Below are 26600 nucleotides of genomic sequence, written 5' to 3' on the forward strand. Positions count from 1 at the left end.
CGCCCACGTATCATAATCTCTTTATTTTATCTCAGATGTTGTCTTCCTTGACACTAGAACTTTAATGGATCCCAAATTAAATATCTTAACACTGTAGTGCTGAATTTTGTTCACCTTCCTCAGTGTCATATTGCAAGAAATGTAATTGAAATTGTACCTGTACCAGGTGTTTCTAGTACATATATTGTGTACATTTATAGCTATCTACAGATGATAATATGTCAGTTCGATTGTTCCCCTACTCAAATCCTCTTATCTTAAACTTGGAAAAATATTGTGGGATTTCTTTTGCTGGCTTTTTGTAAGTAGCAGGTTCTCCTGGAGCCATTTCAGTCTGCTTTGTGGATTCAGAGTCTGATCATAGAATATGTTCTAGATTGTTTAGATAAGAACATTAATTTGAAAATTATTTATATTTTCCAGTTGCTATATTTTTAATATTTACAGATATTTGTTCCCACTGGAATAGAATGCTTGTAGCTATAGGGCAATTCTCAGTTAATATATTTGTACCCCTGAAGCTTGCTGTCTTCATACTAATAATATTCTGTAGCTTCATAAACTAGAGAGTACTGGAGAGTGTAACGATGTTGTAATTTCATCCTGATGAAACAGACCACTTCCTAAACCCTTACCTGAGTGTTTGAGGTGCAAATAATAGCTGAGCCTGTGGCAGGGGTATGTAGATTACTCACTGACCTTTTGTAATTTAGCAGCTGCATAAACTGTACTGTGAACAATCATCTAAATATGTGAATGAGTTTGTGGTTTAAAATGACCAGTGTGGTTCTGTTCATAGGATCCTGGTTCATAAAGGGATCTTACAGTCTCCTGTAAAATATAAGTAAGCTTGTTAAAGAGAGTCTGGAATTGCCATATCAGAAAGAGAATCAATCTGTATAGTTGGTGATGTCTTGTCTTTTTCAGAGGCCCCTTAATAGATGTCGCCAGTATCTTCATCTGTAACAGTTGGAGAACTTAAAGTAGACTTAAGGAGGAGACTTACAAATTAATTTTAGTGATAAAAGCGACAGGAGAGCTAAAAGCTGTATAGATCAATCACGTGCAGTCTCGTGATGTGAAATAAATGTTGGGCAGTAACACTGAGGTGTTAATCTAGTTCTTATACAGGTAGACTCATCTTTCTAAAATAACTTGAGTATGAAGCAGTTGATTTGGATGTGTTCTAGAGTTAGTCTTCAGCACCAGAAGCCAGATCCTAAGTGTTAAGAGGTCATCAAACTGTGTTAATGTTTAACCATGTTTTAAAGATAATGACTGAAAGAAAAGTACCTTAAATAACTAGATCAGTTCAAAATAATTTCAAAGTGGGTTTTAGATTATTTTTCATGTAAGTTTCCCCCATCCCCCATCCCAAGGTAATTTACATGGAAATAAAAGAAACCAAAAAAAGAGGACAAAGGAACCTACAGAAGATTTTGAAGTTCAGGAAGCACCTAGGAAAAGACTCAGGATGGATAAACAGAATAATCGGAAGGTAATTATGTCGTTGGTTTGTTTGGGTTGATTTATAGCAGCACCAGTCACATTGCTGTAGTTAAGTTTGTCAGCATTTCCATTTTCAGGATTAAAAAATACTAGATCATACCAAACTGTTGTAAATATTCAGATCCATGTGAGCTTATCACCGTGGATTTTTTTCCTTTGGTTTTGAGAATGGAGGTACGACTTAAACCGTGACGAACATGTCACTGAGAAAATCTGTTTCCCGAAGGAATGTGCAGAGGGAGGCATGACCTCTCCATGTTGTCATGCTTTGTAGTTCTTCTTCTTCTTTCCTCCTGATTTGGAGTTCAGTTTCACAGGAATGTAAAAAGAAAAATACCATTAGTCAATAGTTATTTTAGGCAAAAGTCAGGAGAGAGGAAAGCAAGTAAAACAAAACAGTAAAACTTCATGAACTGGAAGGCTATGGAACATTTTAGGGTGGCATGCTGACCCATTTTTTAAGTTAGGAAACTGCATTTATATTTATGCAGTAAATTTATTGTATATCACACAAATCACAGGCTCCTTTTCAGGTTAGCTTGCTTGTGAGAGTGAGACTTTTCCTTACATAGGTCACTAAAACTGTATAAGGACACAGTACTTATCTTCTGGAGACTTCAGCACAGGTTTATTAAGTCATGCATGTAGAGCAGTGAACTACTGAGAATGGGTTTTACTTGTGTGGAAAGGTTAGCTCATGCGTATTTTCAGATATGTTATTGCAGTATCATTCTGTAGTGTGAGTTCCACAGACCTCATGTCAGAACTCTGATGGTACAGCAATTAAATGAAACAACTTAATATAAGGAAAGGTAGTAGGTTCATTTTTAAATAAACTATGTAGGTCTCATTTGTAGATGTCAATTTGTTTGGTAGGCTGGTTAATTTAGTAATTCTGTTGATACTGTGGATATTAAGACAACTTGTTTAGAGTTTAATATAAAAAAAGACAAGTAGAATTTCATATAGCCAGGCTTAATGAGCTGATTAGCAAGGGACAGAGATAATTGTAATGTTGCTACCTTTGCAGAAAGAGGGGCCAAAACTGGTTTTTGTACTTCTTGCTCTAGCAGGTTAGTTGTTGAAATTCATCTTACGTTCTAGGAGCAGTTTTCCAGACCTTTTTTAAACTCTTCTAATTGATTTGAATACACTATAATACAGTAGGCCCATGGAATAATGAAGTCTACTTATTGTAATTAATTCCTGCTATGAAGTCCTTCTTTTAAGTGTCCTAAAGGTACTTTGCTATCCCCCCAGCATTCGTACACTACAGTTAGTCTGCATTATCACCAGTAGAATGAAAGGTGGTTGCAGTACAGTTCGTGCATGGGAGGTTCTGGTGTCTGGTGCTCTGACACAGGTGTGGTCATCAACAGGAAAATAGGGAAATGAGAGGAATGATTCCCACGAGATACATACCACTAATAACACTGATCTAGTAATGTGCATTTAAAAAGTGTTGTCCTCTACCTGACCTGTTTATCAGAACTAGGAAGTTCTGGTACAGGGAATCTGATGTGTGTAAATATTGGGCAGTTTGAAGACTCTAACTGCATATAGCAGGGTTTGTGCTCCACAGAAAGGTAGATATGGTAGAATGGTTGCTTTGCAGTTTCTTTTAGGAATTATCTCTTAGTCTTTCTCCTACCTTCAGGAGCCCAAGGTAATTCCAACTGCATGTGCTGCTGCTTAGTAAAACATTTCATGAATGACAGTGAAAGTGTCTATGTAATGATTCAAAAAACAAACACTAACCATACACCTTTTCTTCTACTATTCCCAGTTTAACTACAGGCTTAAATTGCAGTAGTTTTGGATAAGAGGAACTTTAAAGCCTTTATTTCATGATGTTTTACTTGTTTTGTGTTATACTCTGCTTTTGTCCTTAATCCTTATTTCCAAAATCTGAATGTTTTCACATGTAGTGACCAAGTCATAAGTACCCATAGGGTAGTTTTGAAAAACTAATTTGTTCATTGTTGCTTTGATAATGTATATAAAATGCACATTAACAGAATGGGGGTTCTGTAAAGCGTGCTTTAAATTTAAGAATTTAAATTTAAATGAATTTTCACAAAGTTAGGGTTGGAAGGGACCTCTGGAAATCATCTAGTCCAACCCCCTGCCAAGGCAGGATCACCTAGAGCAGGTGACACAGGAACACATCCAGGTGGGTTTGGAATGTCTCCAGAGAGGGAGACTCCACCACGTCCCTGGGCAGCCTGTTCCAGTGCTCTGCCACCCTCAAAGTAAAGAAATTCTTCTTTATGTTGAGGTGAAACTTCTTGTGTATTAGTTTATTGGCCACTGCTCCTCATCCTATCCCTGAGCACCATTTAAGAGTCCCCTTGACACCCTCTTTTCTTTCACTTTTACACAGAAGTGTAACAGTAATCTTAGAAAACTGATACTGGGAGCCTCTGGTGGCATCAGTGGTAGGGCAGCTTAGTCTGTCAGAAGTCAGTAAAAGCAAAGTGCAGCACCTCTATAATTCAGTAGCCATTCATGTTCATTTTTACAAAGGAAACCAGTTCTCTGGCCTTAGAGGTGTTCACCTGCACATCTTTTGTTAAACCGATGGTCAGATGAAGACTGTGAAAAAGTGTAAAACCTTCTGTTCATTAGAATTGCTCTTCTTGATCAGGTGAGCATTTGTGAGGATTAAGCACTCTTAAATGCAGTTTTAGTAACTTAAATGAATTTGTAACATACAAAAATGAAAAAAAAATAAAAATAGTGGCATGTGTAAGGAACAATGTCTTAATTTTCACAAAGATTGGACAAAAACTTTCCCAGTTCTCAGCCTAGACTTTTAATGATGAAATCTCAATCTAGAGCAAATTTAGGTGGTGTTTGTTCTCCCTTGAAAATAGTGTATTATTTTGGAAATGCTGAAACAATCTTAACCATAGTAATTTAAAAAATGGCACTGCTATAAGTTGTGGAGTTGAAAGCAAGCCTCTCTGAGACTTAAAGTTCTGCACAGGGTTTATTCTCAAATTTCTATACTAATTCTCCAGTTTACCTTTAATAATTAAAGGTTTTACCTTGACTAGTTTAGACAAAGAATAGTAAGGATAATTTTGCAAGGTTTGTGTTCATTTAAAGCTCCCTCTTTTGATATGGTGAATTTGGGATGGATAAGTGGGATGCTGGAATACTGTGTTCTTTAATTTTTCTCAGTTGTTTATGGGTTTGTACCCTGTGCTGTAAATGAATTTTAAAATTCACTTAAATGGGGCTAGCTTAACTACATTATCATTCATATATATTGTGAAGACACTTTCTTTTTAATAATATAAATCCAGAACTAATTGCCAGTTTTATCCAACCACTCATAAATTAGGAGTTTTTTTATTTTTTCATATTTTTTTTTGTGACAGAGGGAGACAAGCAATGACAAAACAGCAAAAACAAACTCTTCTAAGGTCACAGAAACCTCCTCTTCACAAAAGAACCAGTCAGGTAATGTGGTCAGAATAAATTTTAATGTAACTTTTTCAATTCAGTAATTTTAAAATAACCAGGTTGTCTGAGGCAGCCGCTAAATTTTGCTGATGCAGTCACCAGTTGCAGGCAGTGTGCCACATCTCGGGGGGGGGAGCATGTCCTCTTCCTTCACTACCATTTCGCAGCGTTATCCTTGACTGAAGTTGTGCGTTGCTGATTGAGAGCAGCAGTTCACAAGTTCACCATTTGATGGCACCAAATTAAAGCCGGTGCCTCGTGCTCTTGGCAGCAGGGATACGAATCCTACTGCTCCGGTTTGTCACTGTGCATTGGCCCAGTGAAACAAGGGCAGTGACCATCAGTGTCATCAGTTACTATGGGACTTCAGTCCTCTTGAATGATGCTTGATGGGAGGCAGTGTGGAGCATGAGAGGGGATTCTAATTCTTGGACCAAAACTCAAAAGTCAGACTTGTTAATGATGCTCACGTTCGAGGTAACTTCTGTCAGGGCATGTCTCTTTAGGTATCACAATGATATGCCAAAGACAACTGAGCTTCAGCAAGTTCTGCACCATATAGGAGTGGTGACGTGCCATAGTTAATGTCCGGTTCTTGGCTCCTGTATGTAACCTTTCTCTTAATAAAGTATTAGTGGTACTCAGACTGTGATGAGATCACGTAGGCCTTCTGATATAACTGTTACCTCTGCTTTAAAGAGGTCGTAAGTCACAGGATATCTTGATTTTAATAGAAATGAACAAGAAAAAAAAATTGAGAAAACAAACATTTCTTAGCCATTTGTAGCAGATATTTGATCGATGGAAACCTTTTTATTTTTAAAATCAAGCCGAAACACATGGTTTCAGAAACTTTCTTCATGTTCTCTCAACCCTACCTGGGTGCCCAGAAGACCTACCTAAATAAATCCTTCCTTTATCCGAAGGAATATTTTTAAGTGGCTTCAGGGAGATGACATTTTAAAGTTCCAAACTTCACTTTGTAAACCAAAATTATTTTACAGCAACGAAAAATCTGTCTGATGCATGTAAACCTCTGAAGAAGCGAAATCGGGCTTCAGCAGCAGAATCTTCAACTCTTGCTTTTAGCAAGAGTTCATCTCCTTCAGCTTCCTTAACTGAGAATGAGGTAAAAAAAAAGTGGTGTTTGCACACAGCCATTTAATTACAGAAATTATCAGGTGTGAATCTTGTTTTTAAAAAAAAAACAAAAAAAATCAAAACACAAAAATCAAAGGCGAATTCTCTAACGTTGGTGCTCTAGAAAAGTTACAGTTTTGGCCTCTGTGAAACCTGTTAATGTGTGCATTGCAAATTCATTTATTGTAACACGAACGTCTGATTTGGGGACGTCGAGGTATTATTGTGGTTTTTAATGTATTTACCAGCAACGTTTTAGAATTGTAACCTTCTATTAGAGGCAAAGTACAATGCCAGTGTGTTCTGTATTTTCTTCTACAGACTTTTATGTAAGTGTACTACATTAGTTACATTATGTAACTCAATATTGTCATGTTGCCATAGCTTTTATATTGAAGCAAATTTCCTAATCCTCTGTTTGATCTAGAACTGGATCTAGAACTCTCCTGAGCAGAGCCCCTTTGAGCTCAAATTAGTTTTCAGGCTGTTTAAGTGCTATTTCTCTGTGATGCAAATAGCTCCATCCCCAGTAGAGCTGAAGAGGCAGTGGAGGATGTATCTTTTTGATACCTGCGAATCCTAGTTAGTCTTAGCTCTGCGTATTTGGAACTGTAACTCTTCCCAACTGGCATACAGTAAACGAAAGGTATGCACCAGAAGCCTATTCATACAATCCATTGAGCCATTCCCCAAGTCACCTCACACTGTTAAACCCAGTCAGCCAAAGAGTGGCAGCATGAGGGTGAAGCTGTGCATGCTGTTCCGCAGGTGGGTTCGGAGACGTAGTTGGTAGGATTTAGTAAAATATCCATAGACAAACAGCCTCACCCAGTTTGTGTTACAAAAGCTGTAGAGAAAATACTTGCCTGCTAACAAGGGAGTAGGGCTTCCAGCTCTCCTAGGGACTCTCATCTCCCCTAACAAATGCATGAGGTGCTTAGACACTGTGATGAATGCAGTTAAAATACCTAGACGTAATGTTCAGTAAACAGTTTACCTTTGGGTAGGGAAAAAAGATTGCATGTTAATGGCTGTATATCTTAACTGTAACAGGAAAAACATTTTAACTAAAAACAAAAACAATAAATTCTCCCTCCTGTACCCCAACAAAACAAGCAAAGGAAGTCCCACGGGAAATAATGTCCATAGCAGCAGCCAAGTAAAGTAATACTTTGTTCTCTTAATTAAGAGACTCCCATCTTTTGGCTTACCAGTTTCTTCTGGTTTGGCTTTACTGATGGGATCATTAGTAAAAATATGTCAGAGCTGTTTCTGTTTGGGACCGTCTATTCAGCCAGACCAGTTTGAGGGGTTTTTTTACTGTCTTTTTTTTTTTTGGCTCTAAATATGCATCTCTAAATATTGTGTACTCAGGAGAAAGATTATTCTGTTTCTAGATATTGTGATTATAAAATGAACTACCCAGAAGTCTTTCTTAACAAAAGGCTCATTTTTATAGGATTTGGTGTTGTAACTTAATGATTCATATGTGAGAAAGCATGTGGTTTTATAGGCTGAGATAGAAATTTTAAGACTTAGCTCTAATTTACTCAGCTACTGCTAAGCAGTAAAAGATGTGAGAAAAATTCACATCATACGCTGCTCACAGAACACAGAGACACAAACTGGAAAGTGAGCAAATTGTTTTCAAGGGTTTAAAAGGTTTAAAGTACAAAAAAAGTCCCAAACAGCATAACAGAATGTACACCTTGTCAAATAACAGGCTTTTTTTGGGGACTGGATGCAGGGGGAAGTAGATTAGTGGGCTGGATCCTTAGACTGGTTTAAAGCTACACTGACCTGAACTTGGACCACCTAAGGACTGGATCTAGTTTGTTTCCTGTATTAGATACATTTTGCCTTTAAATAAAGCAAAAATGTCAGGCATGTGTTTCTGAACTTTATATTGGTCTGTTCTACCAAACAAGGAAAGACAGAAATTTTGGATTGTGTGGGTAGCTCTAAAAATTTTTTCCCTTTTGTATTATTTAGCACTTGTCTAAATGGCTATATATGTGTGGCCTGAGAGCATTTATCTAGAGAGAAACCTTTCTCCAGTGTTGAGGGGAAAGGTTTAAAAAATAAACACAATCAGGTAATGATGAAAGCCTTGTACAGCTTATTGAATAGGATGTAATACTTCTCAACATTAAATAGATTTAATGATTAACTTTTATATTTTTGTGTTCACTGTAATACTTCTAACTGTTGGTTTAGGTGCTCTCTTAACAAATACAGGAAAAATTCTGCATATTCCACAAGCATGTACACCTCCATAAGGTGTATACTAAGAGGATTCTGGTCTTTTTTTTTTTTTTTTCCTCTTCTTTCTTTTCCTCCCATGCTGTTTGTGGACAGCTTGTTCCAGAATGGAACCTGGATATGACTGTTATTTGTCAACACCTGTTTTACCTGCACACCCCTTATATGTCAGTCTTTTGCAACCAGGTTCTTAGGAAAGGTGTGCTCAGTTCTTTCTTGTATGAAAGATGCATCTTATCTGACGTTTTAAAAAAATATTTTGGATGTTTTTAGTTGTTATTCGGGGTATTTTTTAAATGGGGTTTATTTGAAATGCTATAAAATCAGAAAGGCTAAATTTTCAATTGATAAATTACTTTAGGAGAGAGACAGGAGTAGGGGTGTGGACTTCTGCAAACAGAGATTTATAGACCTGACGTATCAGAGATTAAAGGTAGGCGTTTACTCCCTTCAAAAAATTGGGCTTTGAAGTTTTTTTTAAGAGGGATGGGCAGAAGTAGTAAGGTACAGGAATAAATGAATTTCATGTGAGCATTTAATTTTGAAACAAAGTAATTTTACTTCTAGGCACTTGACACCAGTGGTAACTTCCTCCAGTACTTATGTGAAATATGATTTTTTTATAATTCTTAATGATAAACTGGTAGGGCCAGATGTGAGAAAGATACTCAACACTTCGGAGTCTGCAAAAACTCGGAGTAGTTTTTTACTACCTGTGTAAGATTTGGTGTAACCATCCAGAAGCACATGGTGTTGGAGAGAAAAGATACAGGTGGTGTATTTTAATTTCTTTTTTTTTTTTACCTTGGCCCTCCACCTCCCAGTAATGTAGTAGGTGCCAGTAGAGTGTAACCAGTATTTTTTTAATAAATAAAGAAGACTTTACGTTACCATTACTTCTGGATTATTGGCACACTTGGTGTGTTTGCATGGAACATATCTGCTTTAGCTTTTCAATCCATTTTTGTGATTGTTGTCTGACTTCATTAAATTGGATGAATTTGTTGACAGCAGATAAGTGTCATAGTATCGTGCAGAGTCTAGATACTACTTATGAACTTTGTGAAAGAAACTGTAATTTTTTTATAAGAGAGGTCAAATAAAGCACATATAATACTCTCTAAGTTAGCCAGCCTGTCATTCATCACACCTTCCTCAAGTATGAGCTGACCAGCAGATGGCAACTTAAAGAAACCTGTGAAAGATTTTGAAGGGGTTGCTTTTGTCATAAGTTCCTCACACCTTAGGGAATTCTTTCCTCCTTCTGTAACATCTAATGTCAAAACAAGCTCAGTTGCCGGTTATAGCTACAAATTCTTGTGTTTCCAAGGCCTAACAGTGCAAATTATAATAATGCAAGCCTTAATGCTCTTTTTCTGCGTATTAAACAGCATATTTTTTCCTCATTGCTGATTTGAGACAGACTTGCTTTCTCTGCACTTTCAGTGGGTATTAGCATGCATACACAGTGGAGAAAACACGTACAGTTCTTAAAAGGTAAGGTATTTGATAAGGCAGCCGTGAGACATGCACAGCTTGCAACTCAAAAAGTACCTCACCTCCATTTGTCAACCCTGGAGTCTAGTTGTGCTACAGTATACAACTAAAATGTTCTGGGCACTCTTACTGAGGGTAAAAATAATTGTCTTTGAGATCCTGAGAACAGGAAGGAAGAAGGGAATTCATGTTATTTTAAGGAAACTACTGCCCTAAAGAAAAAACAGTTGCACTTAACCTTGCAGGTTGTTAAACAGAACCAGTGTGCTTCTAGTGTTTCATTCTAGCTTCCTTCAGATGGAATTTTCTCTTCAGAACAGTGCTCAAGGATAATTTAATATATAGTGCCACCTAACATCCTGTGAGTTAGCAGACAGTTGTCTCCTGTGTTTCTGTATGCCTGTAGATTATTTTTTCCCTTGTTTGAAAGCATCAGTAAGCAGTCAGGGGGACAATTTTTGTGGAACACTAGAAGTAGTTGGACTTGTTTTCTTGCTAAACCTCTGCTAAAGCCTCTAACATTTGACATGACCTGCATTGCCCACCAGACCATACAGTTCTGTTACAATGGCTCTACTTTCCCATGAAAAAAAGTTCTAAGCTTGGCTTTTGTTCTTTGGCAGCACATGCTGTGTAGAAAACTGAAGTTTCTTATGTAATTATTCTCCTCTTGTGTATTACTTAGGCTTCAGAGTGCAGAGAATCTGTTAACTGAATGTTTACATGATGTAGGTTTTTATTCCACATCCCCCTACCAAAGTATCATGAGTATCTGTAGGCAATTTTATACTGTTTTAAAATGTTCTCATAGTTTTAATTAACTTTCCAGGCAAATTCAGAAATGCGTAATATCCTTATCTGAAACGTCTAACTCCTGCTAATAATAAAAATGAAACTTGTCCCAGGCCGTCTTTTTTTTTTGCTATTATAGTACTGTGTACACTTGTGGCACCGCATACTTAAAGAATTTATCTAGTCTAGCAGTATGGGCCAAAATATCACTCTTCATTCAGTTCAGGAATTCTTATACTGAAATAAAGGAAATGTTAACTGTAACTCAATTGGCTCTGTCAGTTTTTCTGTCTCTGTGTGGGTGCACGATAGTCTTTTGAATACAGCCTGACCTGTTGTTTGTGTGCTGCTTATTGACTTATGTAAGTTGTTCTTAGGTTAAAACAACCTCGACCCTCTAACTGCTCAGATTTTGTTAATAAAAAAAAAAAAAAAAAAAAAAAGAAAAGGCAGATGGGGTTTGTCTGTTGGAAAGAGTCAAGAGTTCACTTATCTGAGTGTGCATACTCCAAGCTTTTTAGGGAAAGCTCTTGGCCAGCCCAGCCCACTTTCTCCTGGGTGACTGTGGTATAGAAATCACCGACTCCAAAGTCCATCCAAACTCCAAAGTCGGGAAGTCTGAGATTGCAGCAGTGCCCTGAGTTTTAAGGAAAGTAGAACTTAATAGGCAACACCGTTCAGAAGTCATGGAAATGTGCTTCTAGATTGCCCATGAAAAGATGCAGTGTATTTTTTTATATGTTCATATCATCATAATACATATGATAGCAGGTGACCCAAGAAAGGATGTTGCTTAAGCCAGTGAGTGTCTTAAGACATCCCTGTAAGAGTAGCAGGTCACGCTTTGTGGGATCACGTTCTTTATGGATCCTGCTGATCCTGCAGTGCAGGAGACTTGCCAACCAACCAAAACAGCAGAAGGAAATAATTTCCTGCCATGGTTTCTTTTCATTCTATATATCCCTGGCTTTAAGATAATTGTACTTAGTGGGGTATGAAGTTCCATATGAAGTTCTGCAGCCCAGATTATAAAGCAGGTGATGCTCAAGTGAAACAAGGGGAAGCAGGGGGGGTTACCTTACCTTCTTTGGCTCTCAAAAAATTTGCCCTTTAGTTGTTTTTGTAACTGCTTAAGCAGAACATGACAGAAGAACATCGTTGTCTTGAGTATGACTAAGACCAAAGCTTGTGCTCGTAAGCATTAAGAAGGCTGTTACACAAGCATATATGAGTAATACAAGAAGTGTTTTTGTAAGACTGAATGACTTCATTAAATGGATCTTCTGAAGAAGAAATTTTTTTATGGAAAATTGCACTTTGGTAGCTGGAAAAGTCTGAAAACGTGTGTGGCTGGTGAAGTAGTGACTGTTGGAGCCCGTTCCAGTGTGGGCAACATAAGTGCTTAAATGTTAGAAACCTTTTCACTCTAAATTTTCAAATTTGTTTTGAACCTTTAAACACTGGGCAGGGAAACTTTGTCTGAATTGGATCTAGGAGAGGAGAAGTCCCAAGGAAGCTGATAAGCACGGAAGTATGAATGTTGTTCACTCTGTAGTTGCTAACACAGTGAATCATATTTGAAACTTGCTTCTGCTCCATGAAGCAGGAGTTTTTGTCTTAACAAATACTGATACTCTAGTCCTTTAGGACATCCTTTAGCCAGGAAGTACTTAGAGGAAAGAAAAAAAGACACACCACCACCCTGTTCACATCCCCCAGGATAACACTGAGCAAGGATGCTTTTATAGATCAGCTGTTAAAAAAGAATATTTAATTCTAAGTCCAAAACCAAAAGCACATTCAATAGCCAAGTCACCAGCTGATTGAGGGCCAGTCCTGACAAGCAGAACATTTGTATTTTGTGTTTTTACTATGGTAACTTAAATTCTCAAGCTGCAAATTGGATGAGTAAAGCCACTTACTTTCAGACTTAAATTTCTGAACCTCTTTTTCCTTGGAATTAAAGTGTAATGATTTTGCTGGCACTGGTATTTACTCTGATTTTGGAGCTGTCTGAAAGGAAGGAGAAAACTGTAAATAGAGAAAAAAAATTTGTCTTCAAGTGGGTGAGTAGATGGAGCAAATATCCACACTGGTATTTGACTTCACCTGCTTCTTCAAACCACAGCATCATTTGAATTTCTAAATTCCAGACTATCCTTTCTTGTACCGTGTTATCAGTATGATTGGATGCCAGCTGAAAACATGTCAGTACCTCTTTTCTTTCTTTTTTTTTTTTTTTTTTTAATAAGTGACATTTTAACCATCCAGATGTGGAAGTAACGATACTGTTTGCAAAGTTCACCCACGTGATTCTAGAAATACGCAAGCTGAGTGTACGTCAGCTTGCATCCAACTTTTTTTTTCTTTTTTTTTCTTTTTCCTTTTTTTTTTTTTTTTTTTTTTCTGTGTGTGTGAAAAGCCAGAGGGAATGAAGAATTGGCTCACATTTCTGCTGAGGTCTGTGACTGAGACTGGAATCAGGTACTTGGTTGTGAAAAATGCTTAAAAAGTTGTCGTAGACTTGAGTTCAATATTTAGATGTACTGTGAGAAATGCTTCCCCGTGTTGGTGCTTTTCCTTTCACCTTTGAACGCTTTAATTGCTGGTGCAGTGAACTGTGAAGGTAACTGAAGCTCAGTGTTGCAGCTGAGGGAAGTCTTGTGGCAGGAAAAACATTTGAGAAGTGATTTTGTACACACGGTATGTGTACAGAATCTTCTGACAAATCTTCTTCCTGCCCACTCCCCCCTTAATCATTTTAAACAGCGTCAGTCAAAAGGAAAAATTAAGAGTATAAACTTAGAAAATCCACATAGCTGACTCAATATAATTCCTTTTAATACTCAAGTGTCTTAACTCTTACTGTAAGTGTATGGAGTTGCACACATTTCCTCCTCTAAGCCTGCCCAGCAGCCTCTGTCAAAACCAAACACTTATTTAGTCAGTGTAATCACATAAACTCCGTTATTCCACAAACAGTCCTTACATCTGTATGCACATTGTATGTCCCTTTCACACAAAACAAGGAAAAGTAGTTCAGGAAGCAGTTAAAAAAATAGTAAATCTCATCCTTATATTTAACAATTAAACAATTACCCAGTATTCAGCAGTGGTTGCTGATGTAATCTGGCTTTAGACATCAAGTATTGCAGTATGCAAAGCATGTTCATTCAGTTAAGAAGTAATGCTGAGGATTGCTTTTATAAGCATTGTTGTATAGTCTTTCTAAAAATAGGTTGATGTTTGTCTGAAAGAATCCCTTAAGCACTTCTTTGGGTTATTGTGAACAGGGAATTTTAGCATACAGTTCAAAAGAAAATTAAAATCACTTTAGGAATTTGAAGTCGTGATATGCTGATTCCTATACTGTTGTGGGTCTGAGTCACCACTGCCAAAAAAAAATTGGAGTAGTATAAAATGTGTGCACAAAATATCTTGAGATGAGTAAACCCAATTATTTAATGACCCATTGCTCTAGTTTCTCTCTTTTCAAGGGTAAAAATACAATACTAAACGCAAAGAATTCACAGAGCTGCCAAAATTTTGTCCCAGTTTGACTCAGTGACGAAGTATCTTTTCAGTAATAAAGCTATGGAGAACTTGGAAAAATGCAGTAATGTGTCCTCACATGTTCCCTTTGAGTCTTACGTGTGTGAGTAGTGAATAATGACTGAGGCACGTGGGAAAGGAAAGATAGCCTTGGGAACCTGACAGGAAATTGGTCTGTGAGCAGTAACCATTTTCTGAACCTCTATCTTTGAAGTAAGTTTTGGCCAGGCTCAAATGAAGAGCAAAGCTCATTATTGGGTTTTTAGACCGTTTTCTTCCCTTTCTCTCACTTGAGTATGCAGGTGCACAGTTTCCAGTAGAAAGAGCTGCATTTGATTTCTGAAATACCACCCTTGCTCGGTGTTCAGGCAGTGAAGTGTGAAAGCCTCTACAGGCAGGTCCTCACAAAGTAGTGTTGACGTTCAGTAATTGAAGGAAATGGGAAGGAAAGCCTGACTGATGTGCAAAATGCAAAGTTTGATGGTGATGATTTTGATTCTTGTGATGATCCTGACTTCAGCAGAAGAAGGGCATCTTTCACATTTCAGCATCAGTAACTGCTAACAAGAAATGGAGGTGATGATAGAATTTGGGTACAATTTCAAGGCAGAAACTTGGCACTTGCTAAAAATCTGGAGTGCCTTTCCCCTCCCCTAAATTTTCACTCTTAAAAATAACACTTTGCCTTTATGAGAAGTAAGAAATTACTCAAAATGCAAAGCAGAATAAAATAGCTACAAATTGCTAATTAACAGGTTTTGCCCTTAATCTAAATGTTGATTACTTTGAACATTGGCCTGAATATCAGAAGCATTAATTACACACAATTTTCTTTGCTAGGAAGATTATATTAGGAAAGTAAGGACAAGACAAGCTCTGCCATGATCACAAGGGAAAGGTTTACGTTTGTAACTTAACAAATAAAGAAAAAGGCCCCCCAAAACCTGTCCTGATTTGTGTTGAAGGCTGTTCTTAGGGCTCTGGTATGTGAAGTATTAGACCTTCCACTATGTATAGCTGGGTTAACAACCCACAAAAGTGTTACATCTCATTGTAGAGGTGGCTGTGTCACGTCAGCACAAACTGCTTTCTAGCAATCTTGTTGTAAATCATCTTTACTTAGTGACTGTTTGGATCTACAGGTATTTTAATTGTGAAACTCAGTGTCCCCTTGGTGGATTGGAACCTGGTTTTGCTGCTACAGCTTGCTTGGGGTACAAATACAGTTTTCCCAGCCATCTCATGCTGTACTTGTCTTAGGTCCTAAGTCCTCTCTGAGAAACGTTAGATGAAGGTTGTCTCGGCCTCTTCTCTGCAGGCCTGACGGGGCAGATGCTCATTTTACTTTCCCAGTATTCCTACTGGCTGTTCTGGGATAACTTGGGGAGCTGAAGTGTTGAATTACAGCTCTTCATAGAGGGAGCCTTCCCAAAAGGTGGTTATATGGGACAAGGGTTATTTGCAAGGGGAGGTGGCTGGCAGAGAGTGTTTCACCTTCTGCAAGGTACAAATAAGGGTCAAACTTTGAAGTACCCTGTAGAAATGCTTCCCTTTCTTACAACAGGGAATCTGCTAGCCTTCCCCTTACTAGGGCCCTGAAAATAGCCAGTATGAAAACTCTCAGATGATGGTGAAGTGCATGTGAGCTGTGAATGATTGTAGCTGTTGGATGTGATGGCTAAACCTTTGGTCACAGTCACAGGGGTGAAGAGGTGGGTCCTGACCAGGCCATAGAAGTGTATCACTGAGCTTCTTGTGGCTGTAGTGATTCTTAGGAGTTGAGACAGCCCTGAGCAGGTATCCAGGCTTGTCTGTGTAGTACAAAACTGGTGGTTAATAGAGCATTTGATTTGTAAAGTGTGTGAGGCTTCTGACAGCCATAAAGGAGAGATCTTGAAAGATACTCTCGGCCTGGTAGCCGTAAGGTTGATGAACTGAAGGTATTTTGTTCATGCTCTGCATGTTGGTATTTGTGCTTGAAATCTGGCATTAACCTGTAGGTGGGTGTAAATTGCCAAGTTTTATCTTGAATGGGCTGATAGAATTTGGCTTTTGTGGTTGCGTTTGTGATGTAGAGTTTGATTCTTGCCAGTGCTGCTCCTTTTTCTTGGCTCAGTAACCACTTAATTTAAGTGAAGGGCTGGCACGTTAATTCTGAGGCAGTAAAATCTCCGTTCTGTAGGAAAATTGATGTCGGCCTGTGGTTCACAAATAGCTGGGATTTTGTCACCCAGGTCTAGGGAGGTTCTGAAAGACTGCCATCTGCCAGTAGGGTTCCCTTTCCACACAGAGGTCTGCATCCTTTGTTTCAACAGAGTATATAAGCCAAAGAATATCTTGGAAACCATTGCTTTGACTCACTGTCTTTTGACTGAGTATATTTGTCACTGGATACGTTCTGTTCCTCTGCCCTGCCTTCAAAAGTAGTGAGCTGGGGGAAGATGAGTGCCTTCCTCGGGGGCAAGGCTCTGTAGCTTTTGCTGCTGGGAACACTGTCTTAACTCAGAGTGTGCTGCCCAAATGGATTTTGTCAGGATTTAGGTGTTTTGTGATGGGGGTAAAAGATGGGGAACAACCATAGTGTCGAGTTAACATAAGACTGCTTGTTGTGTTTTCTTTTCTTTTGAAGTAGAAAAGAAATACAGATCTAAGACCTTCCAGCTTATTTTTTTTTTATTATTCTTTTCTAACCATGACTAATTCTGGCTAGTTCAAACAAGAATGTAATGAGGTACTAAAAATGTTGGAGCAGTGCACTGCTTACACTAATTAATGCTTCTGTGGGGAGAGTTTAAACAAAATGAGCATGTGTGTAAGTTTACTTAAACCATAAGGGAAAGTGGGTTTGTGTTTTTGCTGCACTCCCACGCTGCCTTCCTTTATCTGCCCCTTCCCAGCAAGAACTGGCTGCTCCTGGCCTTGCACTCGGGTTGCATTTGCAGTTTACTATTTCACAGCTCCTTCCAGGGGACAGAGATTTCCAGGTGACTGAATGATTTTACATGCAGTTTTCTGTAAAATGGCCAAGCAGAATCTCCAAATCACTCCAACTGTAGAAATATTCGTAGGTGATGTGTAGGTACAAGTCACTTTGATAGTATTTATTTGCACGGAGGAAATGAATTTACACTCTTGAAGGTAATGTGGGGGGAAAAAATACCCCACCAACCAACAACTGTCAGTCTGATCCAATTTTTAAAATATTTTTAGACATGGTCAAGGCAAGCAAATGTTAAATGTTAACTGGCAGCAGCAATGAGAAGTAATCACTCAAAACTAGTGTTTCTAAAGGGCTTTTATAAAGAGTAATTCTAGGCCTGGTTTGGTCTTACATTTTTCTCTCTGATGTCAAAATAAATCACTTCTAATAAATTTGCACGTTACATGGATTGTCTGATAGGTAGCTGTCTCCTGCATGTAGCTGGGTCATTTTTTAATTTACTGTGATTAAAGATGAGATTCTGTGTCTGAAAACAGAAAGCAAATTCTTCATATAAAGTGGGGCGTCTCTATCCTGACAAATGGCTCTTGGCCAAATGATTTCTTGAGTAGCACGGCTATTTAGAGTGACTTTCAGTGCTGTATTGAAGAAACTTAGGACAATCCTTACACAGCAGAACAGGAGTGGAGAAGAGTAGTAGCATGTTGGCTTGCTTTGGATATTGTACTTAGAAGACTTGCAATGGGCTATTGCCTCCAGTTCTCATGCCTGATTTTTCAACAACCCTTTTAAAGTACAGATAAGGTTTAGAGAAACCCCACTAAAATCTTCTGGATGCTGTAAAATGTCCCCTAGGGAGAAAAGTAGAGGGTGGATCAAAAAGGATTGAAAGGGGTTTAATGGCAGCACGCTTCTGCAGGAGGACAATGTCTGCTTCCAAAGGACTTTTAATATAGCTGAAATACCTGGAGAAGGCATCATCCACTGGGATTTGCAGTTAGACAACCCAAAAGGACAGGAGGCAGTGCTTTTGATGGTGTGTGTGAATACCCTTTAGAACAAACTCGAAGACTAGTGACAGATTTCTTTTGCAATTCCAAGTTGTGATGCTCTCCTGAAGAATGTACCTAGTGAGACACAACTCACTCAGTACCATCTGGGGGCAACAGCAAGAAATTCTGCATCTTCTGGTGTAATGTGAGATGAAACGAATCACTTGGTTGTCCATTCCCTCCTTAAATTCTACTGAACTGAAAAATGCCCTGTATATTTCTTTAAATGTTACTTGGGTTGGTTTTTTTTAAAAGTAAAATTTTTGAAGTAAATTATGACTATTTTTAAAAATCCTCCGTATTTTATACATCTAAATCTGTTATGTAAGATTGATCCATAACAGGACTATCTCTTGTAGTATTTTGAATTCATTGTTGACTGTAACGTTCCTTAAACATATTGAGAGCTGCTTGTTTCTTTCTTCCTCTCTTCTATATGTTATTCCCACTTCCAGAGACTTTCATACGCAGCTTGAAGTTTACCAAGTTTCTTCTTTAAAATTGACTGTTACTCTCTCATAAACCACATACTCAAACTTCAGTCAAGGGATTTGAAGATATCCTTATGTTACTGGCTAGGCACTTCTTGCTAACTGTATTACAGAACTGAGTATAAATAAAATGCCATATTACAAAGGTCTGGTGTTCTGTTTTGGCTGCTGTTGAGTTGCTGGTGGGGGTGATGGTTACACAGTCCTTTTGCTGAGACTTCCACAAGTGCATATTCTGGTTTTTAATGAAGTTTTTCTTGAAGGTGGGGGAAACAAAACCGAAAGAGTGTGCCTGAATCTCCTAGTCTGAATTGCAGTCTGTTTGCTTCCATCAGTTGATATTCTGTGCAAAGATGGCCATCCTTGGCTGCTTTCTCTAACACCTGTGTTTAATCTTCAGATCTCCGATGGCCAAGGAGATGAGCGGTCAGAGTCTCCCTATGAAAGTGCTGATGAAACTCAGACTGAAGTGTCTATATCATCCAAAAAATCTGAGCGAGGAGCAGGAACAAAAAAAGAATATGTGTGTCAGGTGAGAGACATTAGCTGGGGCAGCGAGACAGAAAGGTGTTTTTAAATATGAAAATAACGATGTTAGGCCAGAAGCAGGATAATAATGGGTGTCTGAGATGTCTGTTAGTGGTGAGGTTGCCATGCCAGTAAACGGAGCTCTTAATACCTTACTGTTTTTTTTCTTGAGCTCCAGTGAGTGATTTAGCCTCTCTGCTTGAGCTCTCAGATCTGTAAGATAAGCATGACTTTTACCTCATATAAGCAAATGAGTGTTGCCAGGTGACCAGTGATGATTCAGAAGAGCTGCTCGCTCCTCTGTTAGTAAAGAGGAGGAAGTCAAACCTGGTGGGGTTTGTGCTCTGTGTGCAGCAGAAGTGGCAGTGATGCACTGATCACAGCATGCAGGTGGCAGCTGAAAGCAAAAAGCTTTATCAGACTACTCTAGAAGAGTTCTTGGAATATGAAACAGCCCAAGTAGGCAGATCAAATTTGTTTCCACGAGACTGGGCAAGCAGTTACATTTCCATTTCTTGTACATAGTGATGATGAGATTATATCTCTCTTTAAATGCTGGGTAATCCCTAAATTCTGACAGCACTGTTGTTCAGTTCATTTTTAGTTGTGCATGTGTCATTGCTAACCACTCAGACGTAGAAGTATCATTGTGCCAACTAGATTAATTTCCTTTTGCCAAGGAAAATGAAAATAAGGATGCTTTTTAACCCTACTCGGATGCATCAGTGTGCTCAGGAAATATTTCTTAAGGCTTTTTCTTTATCTATTCCTTTTTTCTGTCAGGCTGTATTTGCTATTGAACCATGGTTCTGAAAGTGATATTTCTGGTGGTTTAATGATTCTATTACCTGTTTTGACTTGAAACCAGGGCATGTGGTGATGGTTGTAAAATTATCTTTCACTTGTTAAATTTGATTTGAACAATGGGAAAAGAGATTTTGAGGAGCAGTATATGAAATGGAATAAAGAAAACAGTTTTTTCCACATATGAACTTTTCTTTAACATTCAATGCCTTTGTGTTGTAAAAGCTGTGTGAAAAAACAGGTGATCTCCTACTGTGTGAAGGACTTTGCTATCGAGCTTTTCATGTAAGCTGCCTTGGGCTCTCTGGAAGACCAGCAGGAAAATTCATTTGTAGTGAATGTACATCAGGCAAGTTTGTCCCTTTCTATTAATTAAAAAAAAGTTGTAGTTTTCCCATACATTGTTTTAGGATGCCCTCCTGGACAAAGTGTGTATCCTTGGAGAACCCTTACTTATCCTGTGGGACCTGACAGGGTGGGAGTTCGTAGAGTACCACTAAGTGTGCCATGTTTTAGAAAGTTCACCCTGGTTTTGGTGAGAACTCCCTTGCAAGTTGGCTAATTTAGTCTGAATTCCATGGCCTTAATAACTTCAGATTGATTATTTGCTCTCTGAGTACATTTACAGATGAGATTTAAAGTCTGTCACAAAGATTTAAGAAATCCTAGGAAAAAGAACAGCAAGTGAAACATTTTAAGTCCTTTTTTAGTCCGATGTGTGTCTGTATCAGTCTTTTGCTTTTCCTATTAAAAGGCTACTTTAATTGCTATTAATTTCATTTGCTTTTAATCCTTTAGTAACTGCTTGGAAGTTCTTAATCTCAAAACTTTATGTAAATGATTTATGTTCTTGCTTATAAGCCCATTTCAGTACACGCAGTAAAATCTTGTTGGAACAAGGCTGCTTCAAAATAAAGCTGTTCCAAATGGTTCAGAGAGAAGATTGGAGGATGCTTGTATTTACTTTGTGGTGCTGCCTCAGATTTCACAGGATCAGAGACAACCCATCATTCTATTTCATTAGTTTAAAAAAAAAATTTTTAGAAAAGAAAAATTCACAGTTGTCCTGGTGTACTGAGGCTTATAAATAAGAACATAAAAGCAGATTGGTGAGGCTTTGGATGTTGTTGTGTACATTTTAACTGCACAAAACAGAAGCAGCTCCCCCTTGCATAACATAAAAGCACAAGAGAAGCATTTTAAATTCTTGTGTTTGCATGAAAAATTAGTTACACTCTGTTTATTATTTTGCCATTAGGTGTGCACACCTGTTTTGTGTGTAAGGAGAGAAAGGCAGAAGTGAAACGCTGTGTCGTATCTCACTGTGGAAAATTCTACCACGAAGCTTGTGTGAAAAAATTTCATCTTACTGTGTTTGAGAACAGGGGGTTTCGATGTCCTCTCCACAGCTGCCTCAGTTGTCATGTCAGTAACCCCTCCCATCCACGAATTTCAAAAGGTAGTTTCATTTTACACTTTTATAACTGGTGAATTAATTCTGTTTGTGGTATGTTAAGGTAAGGAATCCGTCCATTTAAGAGCTGGTAGCTGCAATTTTTTTAGGTGTAAATGGACTATGGATTGATTCATATTGTTTAAAAAAATAATAATAGAGTAATTTTTAGTCAGCATTAGTATTTATGTTTGTGCTCTTTTTTTTTTTTTTTTTTAACTAGCTTTCAGTTATCCATAGTTAACCATGTTTTATTCTCAAGAGAGAATGAAATCTGGAATGCATAGATGATGGGAAAGAGGCCAGGCAGTGAGGGCAGGACCTGAGAATGTACGAACGGTGCAGCAAGGCTCGATGAACATGGAGACATTTGATTCTGTGCAGGCTTTTAGCTTTGGGCAACAACTGTAGACAAAATTACATGACGTGTCTGCCCTGGTGTGCATAGTTAAAACTCTTCACAATTAAATGTTGCAGTGCTTCAAAAAACCTTTATCAATTCGGCGTTGTCGCTAAACGCAAATATGCAGGCTTTGAAAGCGTAACGAGTGTGTATTTGTGTGTTGCGTTGGCTGTCTCGGGCACTTTTAGCTCAAATAACCGAGTTTGGTTGGGAAGTAACGTGGCAGTTGTTGTGCTTTGCCAGGGAAGATGATGCGCTGTGTCCGCTGCCCCGTTGCCTACCACGCTGGGGACGTTTGCATTGCCGCGGGATGCACCGTCATCGCCTCCAACAGCATCGTCTGCACCAACCATTTCACTGCCACCAAGGGGAAAAGCCATCACGCCCACGTCAATGTCAGCTGGTGCTTTGTGTGTTCCAAAGGTAAACTCAAAACGGTTTAAATTTTATTTTATTGGTCTGTTCGTGCAGAATTATTCAAAGCGTGACGTTATTAAGTTGGGCTTTGTGAGGTTTTGGTATAACGTCAGGCTGGCTCATGCTGCTTCAGGTTTTTAAGTATCCTTTTTTATTGCAGGAATAATTGATTAAAAGAATAGTTTTACTTGGAGTTTATCCAGCAACTAGGAACTTGATTTAATTCTGTGTGAGAGACACATAATGAGTATTTCTCTGTTCTTTCCCCCGTGTTCAATGTACTGAAGCTTTTTGTGTTTCTTTATTGCTAATACGTAATATCACACCATAAATATTTTAAGTGTTGCTTTTAGTTTAACATCAGCCAGCAAATTGAATCAGTATTAGTTGTTGCTGGGAGTGCTCCTAATTAAAGGTGTTTTGGTTTATGTTGTACAATAAATCTATTCCTTATTGAGAACCACGGAATGCGTAGTGCTGATTAAACTTGTAGGAGTGAAAGTTTACCTGATTTGTTAACAAATTAACAAGCAACATAGCAGCTTTTAAGCTCCAGCTAACTTTCCACTTGATAATTCATGGAACAAACTAACAACCTTGTTCCCTCTCCCTCAGGGGGAAGAAAAAAAAAAAAAAAAAAAAAAGCCCCACACACAAATATAAGAGAAGTCTGTTGTGGTTAAAATTTTCCTTACATTGAAATGTTAACATATATTAAACTGTGTTAAACATATTGTAGTCATTAAAGTAAGGCAAAGTAATTATAATATGTGGTGCTTTATTCTGGCTGTTTTATCACCAACTTGCTTGTTATTTTGCATGGGTTATGAGCCCAAGTCTGCCAGGCATTCAAATCAGGACTTTTTGGCTTTTGTACACAACTAAGAGATGTGTATTTATTGCATTTTAACCATTTATTTTATAAGTGAACCTACCCACTGTTTTTAACCTGGCTGGAACGCAAACTTTCATTTTGGTGTTGATGTTTTTCAAGCTTTTTGTTTTCCTTTTTTTTTTTTTTCTGTCTCTCTGTGAAGGTGGAAGCTTGTTGTGCTGCGAGTCGTGTCCAGCAGCCTTTCACCCCGACTGCTTAAACATTGAAATGCCAGATGGGAGCTGGTACTGCAACGACTGCAGGGCGGGCAAGAAGCTCCACTTCCAGGATATTATTTGGGTTAAACTGGGAAATTACAGGTCTGATGAAGGAATTTTACGTTGTTTTAACAGTACTGGCATGTTTAAGTAAGGATCATACAACTGGTTTCTCCTGCAGGCCAGCCTTGCTGCACACTGATTTCTCATTCCTCTCTGAGCTGGGGAACCCACCTCCTTGCAAGCCTCAAAGTTTCAAAGACTTGCAGCTTTGCTGTTGCTCTCAGCCAAGGCATTACCCATGCAGGACTCATTGAGCCTTATGATATCTGCTTCCAGTGTATGTGCTTTCAACCCCTATTGTTTCAGAGATCCCTTCAAATTAATTGTTATAACTTGTAATTGGCTAAATTACTACCTCGCAGGCTGGGGGATCAGTCGCTCAGGTTGTCAGTGTTTCACACTTCGTTGAGATTTGAGTGAGATAGAGGTGGGTGGGGGTTGTCCTAGAAACATGATAGCTATTATCAACCTTCTCTTGGTCTTTGACAATTACAGTGATTGCAGGCCTTGTAAAGGTGATGGTTTTGCTACCCAGACACAAGGAGCCTGCTGTGTTTCCTTACATTTCAGGAAGGCCAAAGTCCCACAGATCAGGCTTTCCTTTCCTGGTCTTCTCTCACTGCCTAGTGAGTGAGGGGAGGAAAGGATTTTAAATCCTCTTGAATACTGGAAATAATAGGCAGTTACTGCACTTTAGAATGATTTTACTAAACTGTCTCATGCAGACTTGACTAAAATGCTGTATTTTTTTTATTTGTACTTCTGTGCTAGATGGTGGCCTGCAGAAGTTTGCCATCCGAAAAACGTTCCCCCAAATATCCAGAAAATGAAGCATGAAATCGGAGAATTTCCTGTGTTTTTCTTTGGTTCTAAGGATTACTATTGGACGCACCAAGCACGGGTGTTCCCTTACATGGAGGGAGACAGAGGGAGTAGATACCAAGGGATCAAAGGGATTGGAAAAGTCTTCAAGAATGGTACATAGCTAAAAGTAAACAAAAATAATGTAGGGATATGCATGCTTTGCTTTCTTTACACATAGCCTTGTGATCTGCTTTTGTACATTTGTTTTACGATATCGAATTAAGGAAATTGTTGTTGTTTCCTGGGCAGCAGCCACTATTACTATCTTTGAATGGAAACATTATTTTCATGGCTTGTAAGAGACTAGGATCTAATTGGAATTATTTCTGGTGATTTTTGCTTTCTGGAAAGGAAGAAGAAAAGTGTAACTGGGAGACTGAAAGACTAAAATTTGTACATCTGTTGAGAGCATTAACACCTCGGAAGTGTTGTTTGTAAGAAAATTGAATGATGGGACTAAGGGGTAGACAGTTATTTGTTTAACACACATGGGAATGAGCAATCTTGGGAGAGTAATTCCCTTTCTGGCATTTCTGTTGATGTGACAATCTTTTTCAGCTTTGCAAGAAGCTGAAGCTCGATTTCGAGAAATAAAGCTACAGCGAGAAGCCAAAGAAACCCAAGAGAGTGAACGCAAACCTCCACCCTACAAGCATATTAAGGTAAAGTTTGAGGAAATGGCACTAGATACTCAAAGGTCTCAGGCAGCACTGGAGAGGAATAGCTGAGCTGTGAGATGGGGACAGCTTGTAATGCTGTGCTGGTAATTGAAGGCTTTTACAGTCCTGATAGGGTGAAATTCTGCTTCCATTGGAACACCTAGTGTGGCCAGAACAAATTAGTAACCACCTTAATAACTCTTAACAACAAATTCAAATGTTCTGCAGTGATATTTGAACTATTTTAATGTGGGGTTTTTTTCAGGTGAATAAACCGTGCGGCAAAGTGCAGATATACACAGCCGACATATCTGAGATTCCCAAGTGCAACTGCAAACCCACAGATGAAAACCCCTGTGGCTTTGATTCCGAGTGCCTAAACCGGATGCTGATGTACGAGTGCCACCCCCAGGTCTGCCCGGCGGGAGAGAGGTGCCAAAACCAGTGCTTCACGAAGCGCCAGTACCCCGAGACCAAGATCATCAAAACCGACGGGAAGGGCTGGGGGCTGGTCGCCAAGAGGGACATCAAGAAGGTATGAATCGTTCTTGCCCAGCAGAGAACTGGGGGCTGGTGATGCTGTCTGTGGGTTTGGTATACACTTTACTAGTGATACTCGGTATCTTCCAGGGAGAGTTTGTGAACGAGTACGTGGGAGAGCTGATTGATGAAGAGGAGTGTATGGCAAGAATCAAATATGCACATGAAAATGACATTACCCACTTCTATATGCTTACTATTGATAAGGTAGAGTATTTGACGTTTTTTGCCATTATTTAGTTATTATTTTGATCTCTTTTCCTCCTGTTGGTCACCTTGGTAGGGCTCTCTGCTGCCTTTGATGTTCCACAGTTTCCTGTATTCACAGCGTTGTATCTTGCCTGTTCTCTGCATTCTATATATATAAAATGCATCTCATTAGTTCTGTGTTGTGTAATAAAGTAAATAGTAAGGTCTGTAAGTTTTGCTTTGTTGCTTGAAATAGGTGCAGCAAAGTATTTACCTGCCTAGTCTCAAAATGGAGTGTTGGGAAATGGTAGTGATACAGCTGGAAGAATTACTGCTAGCAATCCTTTTAGTAAAATTTCAACAACAGAACGTAAAATTCTCACTTGAGAGAATGTGATCTTTCTGTCCATTTCTTAGTTTATAGCAAAACTAGACTTGTGCTTTTGTAGAAACTCTTTTTCTGAAAGCACTCCTTGCATTAGTAGCCAGCCTGTACTTCACAAATTGATTCTGCAGCAAATTGTTGCAGCAGATTAATTAACACACCAAATTAATGCAGCACCTGTGGTTCTGTGCACACCTCTGAATATTTTCTTTCTGAGAAGGAGAAGAAAGTGGAGAACCTGGACAGTTGGAGGTATTGATTATGTGTGTTATATTGTTTCAGTCCCCAAAAAACAAAGCTACTTAAGAGAAAAACAAGAGCTGACTTGCCAGTCCTGCATTTCTTTCGGTCCCAACCACTGTTCTTTTGCCCAAGACTTTCCTGCTCTGTATTTCCACAGCTACTGCTTTCATTAAACCTGTGACTGAGGAGTTCCTGTTACTGGAGTTATCACCAAGGAATGATGAAACCACCTTTCTCTGAACACTTAAAAGTT

At 38.7% G+C, this 26600-nt stretch overlaps 1 protein-coding gene across 6 annotated transcripts in view; it reads left to right on the forward strand.

Moving 5' to 3' along the window:
• NSD2 (nuclear receptor binding SET domain protein 2) overlaps positions 1–26600 on the forward strand; it is a 73918-nt gene that overhangs the window by 40295 nt on the left and 7023 nt on the right. For 5 of the 6 annotated variants that reach the window (XM_050337803.1, XM_050337804.1, XM_050337805.1 and 2 more), the window contains exons 8-19: positions 1380–1498; positions 4896–4977; positions 5985–6109; positions 19108–19239; positions 20265–20388; positions 21298–21498; positions 22139–22318; positions 23350–23506; positions 24239–24444; positions 24890–24993; positions 25256–25525; positions 25621–25737. In XM_050337803.1, the coding sequence (XP_050193760.1) occupies positions 1380–1498; positions 4896–4977; positions 5985–6109; positions 19108–19239; positions 20265–20388; positions 21298–21498; positions 22139–22318; positions 23350–23506; positions 24239–24444; positions 24890–24993; positions 25256–25525; positions 25621–25737 (1817 nt within the window). Of the gene's footprint in view, positions 1–1379; positions 1499–4895; positions 4978–5984; positions 6110–19107; positions 19240–20264; positions 20389–21297; positions 21499–22138; positions 22319–23349; positions 23507–24238; positions 24445–24889; positions 24994–25255; positions 25526–25620; positions 25738–26600 lie in introns of those variants that run through there. The other variant, XR_007631770.1, reaches the window with a different exon arrangement.

This window comes from Myiozetetes cayanensis, unplaced genomic scaffold (assembly GCF_022539395.1).
Source record: "Myiozetetes cayanensis isolate MyiCay16 unplaced genomic scaffold, myiCay2020 scf7, whole genome shotgun sequence".
Lineage (NCBI taxonomy): Eukaryota > Metazoa > Chordata > Aves > Passeriformes > Tyrannidae > Myiozetetes > Myiozetetes cayanensis.